The sequence below is a fragment of the Triticum aestivum genome, chromosome 3B, assembly GCF_018294505.1.
Source record: "Triticum aestivum cultivar Chinese Spring chromosome 3B, IWGSC CS RefSeq v2.1, whole genome shotgun sequence".
Classification (NCBI taxonomy): Eukaryota; Viridiplantae; Streptophyta; class Magnoliopsida; order Poales; family Poaceae; genus Triticum; species Triticum aestivum.
This window is the reverse complement of record NC_057801.1, coordinates 704804161-704814569: the sequence shown is the minus strand read 5'-3', so window position 1 is coordinate 704814569 and position 10409 is coordinate 704804161. Positions and strand designations below refer to the sequence as shown.

The following is a 10409-nucleotide window of genomic DNA, read 5'->3' as shown; positions in this document are numbered from 1 at the left end:
GAAAATTTTAAAAATTATTAAGAAATTCTCACGTTTGAAAAAAGAGAACAGCTCAACATATTACTTGCCATCAACTTAAAAAAGTGTTAGTGCATTTTTCTAAAAAGCAAGATATTTTGGGAAAATTCTCACTTGTATTAAGAAATTGAAAACATGTATTTGAAAAATGCCCGTCACACATTCAAAAAGATTACAACATCTATTTCATAAAATGCTCGATATATTTTAAAATAATTACTGTGTAAAATTATTCTTACATTTCTACAAACACGTTTAACATGTTTTAACCCATTTATATAATTTATTGTTTTTACACAATCATTTTTAATACGTATTGAACAATTTTCAAAATACAACTTTGTTGTTTTTTAATAATTATGTATTCTAAAAATACAATGAAGATACAAAACAATTCTCCGTACTTGTGGTCCTGAATGATGATACAAAAAATTACGCAATATTTCATAATATACGTTGAACTTTTTAAATCCACATAAACTTTACAAACAGTTCATGTTTAGCTCTTCGAACTACAAATTAGAAAAATAGAATAAATATTTTAATAGACAATAGTCGCATATTTGTATATTGGAAATTTTACATATATTGTAAAAAACAAACAGTAACTTAAAAAAAAGGAAATTGCAGAGTCTTGGCGTCTAGCGTGCGTGCTATTTAACTTGGAGGTCCCAGGGTCGAAACCAATTCAATGACACAGTATATTATTTTCCTGTTATTAGCATACAGATCAATGACTTTTTTGTGACTTTGATTAAATCTTACGGGATATTCTGCAAAAAAAACTTGTACACATTTCACCCAGCGCAAGCAACACTCACCCACTGATTTGTGGGCCAGCCGCCAGCTGTCACGCCATACGGAGAGCAAATACGGTGGCATACAGACGGAGGCACCGTATATGCACCGTGCGACAAGTTGTAGCACCATTTTTATGTATTTTACAAGTTTAAGCACTAAACTGACTGCAACGGACAAGTTTAGGCACTGATGATGTATTTAACTCTGGTAAAATATATTATTATTGGCAGCGAAAGTAGTGCGAATCATTGATGTCAGTGTAACCGTTGAAAAGTCAAAGATTAGTGTCAGGTCATTTGTGCAAATGTATATTCAGATACAGACATTTATTTTGGAAGAAAGGGAGTACTAAAGTACGCACTGAATACTGGGCACCTGAGAACATGTACTTGAGAGCCAATCTACCAATAATTTTCAGCTGGCAGATGTTGACTCCTCGATAGACGGTAGCTCGTAGTCAACGGTCGACAACAACTCTTAATTAAGAGCTCAGCTAATCCACAATATATACACTGTCTAATCTCGCCAGATCAGAGCACCATCCTCCCGTTAATCGAACCCAAATACAGTACTTGTCTTCCTCCGGCCATGACCACCGCCGCGGTCATCATCCTGCTCGCATCGCTCCTCCCGGCGCTAGCCGCCGGAACAGATAGCCGCTCGCCCGCCGCTGACTACGGCTTGGCCCTCACGCCCAGTGGCAAGTGCGGCATCGTCCTGCCCGTAGCCGTGGGCACGTACGACATGGGCACGTACGCTCCGGGCAGCGCGTACGAGGCCAACCTGCACCATCTCGTCGCCACCATTCCCACCAAGGCGAATGCGGAATCCAGCGGCTACTCTTATTACAGCGAATCCTGCAGCGATTCTTATTCCGGGGAATCCCGCAATTGCTATTACGGCAACATCGCCGGCGATAGCCCCAACCGGATTGTGGCCTCCGCCGACTGCTCAGGGCACCCGGACGCCAGGTCGCCGGACTGCGGCGCTTGCATCGCGCTGGCCTTCCAGGAGGCGCAGAGGCTGTGCCCGTTCCAGAGGATGGCTGAGGCCGCGGTTGGCGGCGGCGCGTGCAACTGCAGCGCACACTTCCACGACTACGACATCATGGAGCAGTTCCAACACGGCGACCGCAGTAGTAAATTCCTTTTCTCCCTCTCTCTCGCTCGCTCTCTCACGCACACACTAGATCGAAAACAAAACTATAGAATATTCGTACATCACTCTGAGAGCCAGTTGGCAAAAGAACATTGATTAGGAAGCTATACTATGTATATACAGTAATAGAGAGTAGAAAGCATGGACATGTGATGCAAAAATTATTTTCTAGTAGCTCACTATTGTAAGGGATCTTAACATTTTCTACGCTAAGAAGTACATATGTCTCATGCATAAAATTGGCAAGTTAAATCTACACAAAAAGGAATTTGTTAGCTGGTTCTATATGAAGAGTTGAAGACAAATAGAGAACGAAGCATATCCCGAAATGAAACTCCGTAGACTTTTTCGGTTGACGTGTGCCCTCATTAGTGTGTGGAGTATTACTAAGTATTGCTTAATCTTGAAAAATATATGTCACTATTCTTTTGGACGTTGCAGATCCAGAGGATTGTGATAAAATTAGAGAGCAGTTTTAACATGGTCACTCTTACTTCTTCTTTTCACATGAAAGGTAAAAGTATATAATAGATCTGTGCCGTTGATTTCATGAAGTGGTGGGTTCGAGTAACTCTTACTTTTTTACCCCGTGTGAAAAGAGGATGTAACATGGACCATGTTAAAATTTAAAAAGAGAAGGTAAGAGGGAACGTGCTAAAATTGCTCCTTTAAAATACCTTCGAGGATTAGATCTTTCATTAGGTACGGTGGTTATTCTGAAAAAATATAATCTAGTAAAGCGTACTAATTGGTAAGGGAGCACTCTTTGTTGTATTTATGACAATAATGAACTATCCAACATTTATTTGTAGATTGCCAATTTGGACAACCGTAACTATAGCTTTGGTCTTGCCATCACCTTAATGTGCCTCACATATCTCTACTCCTAATGTCTGAGTTGGTAGGATTGCGTCCACGGTTAATTTCGTCTGGTTTATTTTCGTCTGGTTTATTTTTGTCCGGTTTATTTTCGTCTCACATCCCACCACCATATCTCATCAAGTTGTTTTTTTACCTTCACAATAAAAACTTTCCTAACCTTTCCAAAGTTTCCTAACTAGACACGTTATAAACGGGAAGGAATTGATAGCACGTTACCAATCAATAAAATTTAGTTTTATGACAACAATTCCAAATCTTAATTTTCCTAATGCATCGACCTTTGCCTTTTCTAAGTGGTTGTTTGCATAAGGAGAATTAGCCACGGGTATATCTCTACTCCTAATGAAGGAGTTGTTGTTTGGTTTCGCTTCGCTTCATTACCTTGGCCAACACATTCCCAACAGAGTCAAAAATCACAAATCAGAATTCAACCTTTCCATGTACAACACATTCCCCTCGATCTGTTTCCTACGTTGATCGACAAGGACGCCCCAGCCGCCTTCGCGGCCCTCTTCGCCACCGTTGAGATCAGAGACGAGCCGCCGCCGCCGCCGTCGCGGATTTCCAGTGACGCCCCGCAGAGCGGCCCACACCCTCGCCAATCAATGGCATCAATCACGTATCAATCGTGCATCAATCACACATTGAACGGGAGGACCTCGCCTCACCGGTCGTCCGCCATCGGAGCCCATCTCCTTCTCCGTTGTCGTGCTTGTGCATCCGCCGCAGCCGTCACCCGGATCGCGTCTCACGCTGTTGCCGTCTTCCACCATACTGAAGTGGCTGCCGCCAACAGGACACCTCCACCCCGCCCCGCCCCATCTTGCAGCACCCGAATCAATGCATGCAGACGTACGAGAGACGCAGCCACTCAGGGCATGCAGATGTACTGAACTCTAGACCTGATCGATCAGTGCATGCAGGCGTACTGAAACCGGGACAAGCAAGCCTCTGCTTGCAAGGTAGCAGCAGCACTGGGATATACATACTATACTAATATGCATACAGCAAAGTACTGTGATTTGCCCCAGTAGATTAGTTCCATTTTAGTTTTAGTTATAAACCATTTAGTATAGTACATGAAGTTGGCCCTCCAGTTAGTACAGAAGTATTTTCTTTATCTGCTGGTGAAGGTAGCTGCTGTCGTTTCCAAACAGACTCAAGGTAATTGCTATTGGGTTCTATCGATTTAGAATTAACATGGCACAGATGTATAGCTAACATTTTTTGGATGGCTACAGGTACATTTTTCTTAATTGTAAACCATGATGTATTTTCTTTCGGTAACTCGAATCACTGACCTACAGCATGATAGCCCATATATTTGTGCGGAAATGTTGGAGATGGCCCGTTTAAAATGATGTTTTAGAAATTTTTCAGTAAAAATCAGGGTGCCAGCAGCGTGATGTTTGTATAATATTTCAGGAGAAGTGGATCTTTTTGGACAGTTATAGCCTCCAACTTTCTGAATGAGTATCAAAAAGAATGCTATGAGGTAATGCAAGCACTTATATTCAACATATGGGCTACTCTAGGTTGCATGCTAAATTATGATTAGAAGTATCTCTATTTTTCAACCTAAGGCGTCTGAACTTTTTACTACTGTTCTTTTACATCCGAGTAACATTGCTTCCTAATTTCACTTGATTTGCATTGGACGACTCCCAGAGCTAGGAGCTCAACGAGCACAGGGATCTGTTCTGAGCTCCTCCATGTATGTTCTCATGTTTATTGTATCAACACATTCATTAAATGGGTGTACTGTAGTTCATATCTTATTTGCAAGTTGTGCAAAGCTGATGCTATTTGATCGTCTCAGTTAGATGAAAAATCAGGCAAGGTCTAAGGAAAGAAGAATTGAGGATCGGGAAGCATAGGAGCAGATTCTCGCGATATGTTACTGCGTCATCTTAGCCGATAACAAATGGAGAAGAAACAGAAAAGAAGTGGAGGATGAATATTGGACCAAGAATTTAATGAGGTCATGTGAATCTTTTGTCTTCACTTTGAGGTAAACTTCTACCTACTCCTGAGATCAGTGAATGATGTGTGGATTGAAGAATTAGTTTCTGGCTAATGGAACTACTAACTAGAATCTGAATATAAATGTTTAAAATCAAAACTGGGTTTAAACAATTGAGACTTTGATCTAGCAGTAAAAGCAAAGTTGTAGAGCATATGAAGGAGGTGGAAGTATGTAATACTGAAAGCTGATTTTTTATGCATGATTAGTTTTAAGAAATACTTTTATGCATGTTATTGATACATGCATCTCCCTTGATCTTCTTGTAGTAGAAACAAATTAGTTGGTTGGTTACCCTATAATTTAGTGCTAATTACTCTCCACCCATCTCGTCACATTCTATTCACCTTGGATTTAGATCAAGGTTCAGATCCTGGCGCATTTTTCTCGGTGAAAACAGATTGCACAATTGCAGATGCAGAGGGGGAGAGAGGAAAAGGATTTCATGTCTCAGCCAAGCCAAGCAGGAGTCGTTCATCTCCATGCAGCAGGAGCAACGCGCGTGCAAATGCGAGCCCACAGTAAGCCGCCATTGCCTTTCTCTTAGCCCAATCGCCCTCTCTGCACATATTTTGTATGTGTGTCCTTGCAAAACGATCCATATCCCGCATAAGTGGGATACTTTGCTCAGCTTGCTCCACTATTGAAGTACTTTGTTGTAAACACGTTTCTACATAATAATTGTTAATACCTTAACTTTGATGTGAAGGTTTGCATTATTGTTGTCGGACCTGAATTACATCAAAGACTTCAACAAGGGATGTTTTCCCTTTAACGTGATTGTCTTGCTGCCTTCCTCCTGCCTTTCAGTTCCATGCATGTACGCAGCTCCAAGATCCAGAGGCGTGCGATTGTCACGGCAAACGCGAGTAGCAAGGATGACAAGGCGGAGGAGGGAGGGAGAGTGTTCAACCCATCCAGGTTGCGACCAACCAATCTCCGTTAATATCATTCATGTTGGTGCTGCCACTCTCCACGGAGGTGCCGGTCGGCCGGCACATACGTCAGTACGTCATCTATCTCAGATTCTCAGTCACAGCTATGATAATTGGAATATATTCATCTCCAGCTACAGGCCCATATTTTTTTGGTTCATGGAAAGAATTTTATAATTTTATCCTGTAGTTTCATGCTCCACATTTTGATAAAATTGACAAATGTCAGATTTGATTCGTTATTAGGTTCATGAATGCCAGGCGCTGCTCTTTTTTGTGAGGACTGTGGTCAGCAGCGCTGCTTACCACGTTGATGATTGTAGAAGCAACACCCAAAAGGAGTGACATCACAAAGACGGAGGACGACATCGAGCTGAGGTGAGCCATTGCCAATTTGCCATGATACACAAGAATGGAAGTGATTTGTTTCTAATTCTGGCACAAAAACTAATAGAAGTCATGTATTATGGTTTTTAATGCTTGTGTATTTTTCTGTGATCTTTAGAAGAATTGTACCCTGAGAAAATTTGAGAAATCAATTGTATGTAACTTCGGAAATTAAGTATGTTGGTAGCATTCTGATGTTTAATATACTAGGTGACACCCCGCACGTTGATGATTGTATGTAACTTTGGAAATTAAGTAGTGGGGGTGGGCCTTTTCGCATGCATGTTATGTGATGATGCGGCATGCTTGCATGTTGAGAGAAATAGTTAGAGGGGGTAGCTATTTAAATATAGAAGATACCAGGGATCATACAACATGTGAAAAGTCATTAATAGCAACATATTTAGTATGACCTTGTTAAAGTGATGGTCTACGTGACAGCTTTCAATAAAGCACTAAGCCTCAATTGAACTGACAATATCTTGAGAAAGAGAAAGGTTATATGCTACAAAGGTTGTTTAAAATGTCGATTTGTTGGATAAACAAACTATGGTATATACATCCTTGGTGAACTTAGTTATGTATATGTACATTTGTGAGTGTTGAATAATGTCGCCATGTTGTGGATTTGGTGTTGACTTGCCTAATTTCTGTAGTATTATATGTTTCATGCAGGCAAATATTTAAGGTAAGGGCGATGGCTCTATTATATTGGAGTGTAAATTATTTGAGTAATGTATATTTATATATCTGTTGCCCCTGCTCCTCTTGTAGCAACACGAGCCACATTGAAGCCTGTGGACAAGAAAGTTCTTATCAAGTCCGCCGCTCGCCTTGAGCAGCGCACGAAGAACGCTACCGACTTCGATGAGCATAGATGTCGTTAGAGGATGCTGTCGGTGGCTCTGCCCTCAAGATCTGTAGGAAGGTCATCAACAAGCTCACCTCTATGCTCAACCATTGCCTCAAGGTGAGAAACCCGATTCATACGACATCTATGTCATTTAATTTGTACTCATGGGTTCTATATCACCTCAGCTGATTTCAGTGCCTTAAGCTTTTCTTGCATTTGTGAATGGTGTAACATCTGCGGGATGATATCAACAAGTTCAACGTCAAAAATGAGCTCAACATTGTAGAGCGTTTACTACATCATGGTCATATACAAGTATTAGATGGCATCATATGTAACTACAACCTTCCTCTTCAGCATGTCTTTTATTTTGCGGGTATCATGTCTTTTATTTGGCAGGTAGCATTTATGTTGAAGACGATTCTTTAATCCTTTCTGAGGTGAAATACAAGCATGTAGCCTACCTCCCTTAATTATTGTATGATGGAGTTTTTGTTGATACAAAGCAATATTCATGTGAGGCCTCACTAATGTAAACTAAAGAAAAACTATTTAGTAGGCATATTTCATTTCTTAATGGGCGAGTATTTTACAAGTCACGATGTTTAGTTTATGTCTGACCATACTGTGAACACATAATAGCATTGAGTAGCGGGGTGAGGTGGTGGGCGCAGTCGCAGGCGCATGGCAGAGAGAGGCAGAGATGGGATTGGATGTGATGGCTGATAATGCTGATGCAGTTGCTGTCCATTTTGAGATGAAGAAGCGTTGTTAATGTCATTTTATAAAATATAGAAAATTTGGATATATCAGTTAAAATAAAAAATAGGATGATGCTGAGTACAAAAAATTTAGCGGGAAATCTTTATGGAGTCCTCTATTCTTCTTGTATCCCCCAACTCTACCCATGCAACACGCTGGACATCCATGTCTATCCCCTCTGGCGGCTACAAGGAGTAAGAGAGAGTGAGATGAAGGGTGAGCGGAGGAAGGGAGAGATGGAGATATATAGAGAGAGGAAGAGCGGAGAGAGGGGAGGTTTACATGACATTGTTGTTGAGTTACTCAAATATATATATATATATATATATATATATATATATATATATATATATATATATATATATATATATATATATATATATATATATATGCATTATAGCCCGTAGCAACGCACGGGCGTTCTACTAGTATATGTAAAGGTCGACTGGCTAATATTAACCCATGAATGAGAACCCAAGTTCTGGTTGGGGCACCTGCCTTATATTGGACTATTTGGCTAACTTGAAATGGTATTGTTTTTAAGCTGACAAATTCATATATGTAGGTGATCCTCGGTGGAACACATCGGACCAGGTTGTCGTGGGTGTTGTTGCGGAAAATGAGGAGAACATCACGAGACTGAAATGGGCATGCCGTACCTTGGAGACAACAATCATGGAGATCTTAGCAAACCTTGGGTGGATGTCTAATAGAAGAATTTGTGCCTAGTTTTTATTCCATGCTCATGAACAATGTGTGTTCTATTTGGGCCATTTAATGGTTCCTTTAAATCAGCTGGAGGCTGGAACTATGTAATAACGGAAGGTTGAGCATACGCATTATGGAGAACACATTCCTATTTCTTAAAAGATCTTGAAGGTAAGAAAAATGGGAATTGGGAAGAACGACGAACTCTAGGATTCAACTTTTGCTAAGTTGGGCTCTAGATCGAGGCATGTTGCTTGGGTGGCTCGGTGTGAATACTCGTAAATGGCCAATTAGCCATCCTGATGGTCTACTTGTGCCCTCCCTCCTTCCACTTGCGGCCCACCTTTTCTTCTGCAAAAAATGCCCAGCAAATGTCAAAGATGAGATCAATAATATTCTTCAAGTGCCCAATGAAACCTTGAATGATAGGTACTTGGGAATGCCCTCTGATGTAGGCTCTTCTAAAGAGGGGGCTTTCAAATATTTAAAGGACAATGTATGGAACAAGGTTAAAGGATGGATGGCAAAACTTTTCTCTTCAGCTGGCAAAGAGGTTTTGATCAAGTCAGTGGCTCAGGCAGTTCTAGTTTACTCTATGTCGTGTTTCAAATAACCGAGAGCCTTATGCAAGCACCTGAATAAACTCATACGACAATTCTGGTGGGGAAGCAAGGAAGGCCAAAATAAGACATCATGGGTTTCTTGGAAGGACATGACCTAGCCCAAGTTTCTGGGTGGATTGGGATTTAGAGAATTCGAGATCTTCAACCTATCATTGCTTGCTAAGCAGGCCTGGCACATTCTACAATGTCCTCACACTCTTTGTTCCATGATGTTAAAAACTATTGATTTCCCCGCTCGTAATATTTTGTCAGCCAGACTTGGGAACCATCCTTCACAGATATGGCGTGAAATAATTGAAGGAATAGATGTGCTACACCAAGGCTTGATCCGAAGAGTTCGGGACGGTTCTTTCATCGATATTTGGTTGGACAACTGGATCCCTAGAGAGGAAAACATGAGACCGATTTTGTGCCTTGCAGCGGTCCGCCCCAGCCTGGTTAGTGAGCTCATAAATCATGTCGAGGCCTCGTGGAATAGGGCGGTATTACAACAAACATTTATCCCCGCTGATGTGGATGTAATCTTGAGCATACCGCTTTGTACTAGAAATAATGAGGATTTCTGGGCATGGAATTTTGAGAAGACGGTTTTTCACAATGAGGTCGGCGTATCGAATGCTCACCCACACACAACATCGATGGGAGGCTTGGCTCGATGGGAGTGTGAGCTCCTTCATTTCTGGAGCCAGGGAGAGTGGATGGAAGCAGCTATGGCAGGTGGACATCCCGGGAAAGCTACGCAACATATGTCACCATCTGGTAGTTGTCAGTTTTGTGGAGCGACGGACTCATGGTGTCATTCCCTACTCGAGTGCACGATGTCGAGGTCTGTTTGTGCTTTGGTTGATGGCGGCCTAGATGAGCACTTAATTTCTACGACAGACCCAAGCGCAAAACAGTGGCTATTTGGGATGATGAATACTTTATTACATGACAAGCTTGGCACCCTCACGATGACTCTCTGGGCTATATGGACAACAAGGCGGAAGGACATCCATGAGTCTATTCTCCAAAGTCCTCTTGCCACACATATGTTTATCCAACACTTCATTCCTGAAAGATCGTGGATGTCACCTAGAGGGGGGTGAATATGCGCTTTAAAATAATTATGGTTTAGGCTTGAACAAATGCGGAATAAAACTAGTGTTTAATTTGTCAAGCACAAAACCTAAAAACAACTAGGCTCGCCTATGTGCGTCAACAACTTATGTTAAGAAAGATAAACAACTGTGTAAAAGATATATAACATGAAACACTAT

General features: G+C 41.3%; 1 protein-coding gene across 2 annotated transcripts; it reads left to right on the top strand.

Annotated features, from left to right (window-relative positions):
* Window positions 1–1383: 1383 nt before the first annotated feature.
* Window positions 1384–8576, top strand: LOC123066140 (uncharacterized). 2 transcript variants are annotated; one of them, XM_044489285.1, is made up of 2 exons: window positions 1384–1957; window positions 8385–8576. In XM_044489285.1, the coding sequence occupies exons 1-2, from the start codon at window positions 1408–1410 to the stop codon at window positions 8546–8548; spliced, it is 714 nt and encodes a 237-aa protein (XP_044345220.1). In that variant the 5' UTR covers window positions 1384–1407; the 3' UTR covers window positions 8549–8576. The 2 variants fall into 2 exon arrangements, 1 of the variants encoding a protein (XP_044345220.1); XR_006431231.1 differs by lacking the exon at window positions 1384–1957 and adding an exon at window positions 6170–7174 and having other exon boundaries at window positions 8385–8540.
* The last annotated feature ends 1833 nt before the right edge of the window (window positions 8577–10409 follow it).

What these genes read in the sequence shown, in the direction of transcription:
- LOC123066140 (XM_044489285.1), top strand. Translation starts at nt 1,408, where the DNA reads ATGACCACCGCCGCGGTCATCATCCTGCTCGCATCGCTCCTCCCGGCG. An exon ending in CCAACACGGCGACCGCAGTA is followed by an intron (nt 1,958 to 8,384) that starts GTAAATTCCTTT and finishes TCATATATGTAG; the next exon opens with GTGATCCTCGGTGGAACACA.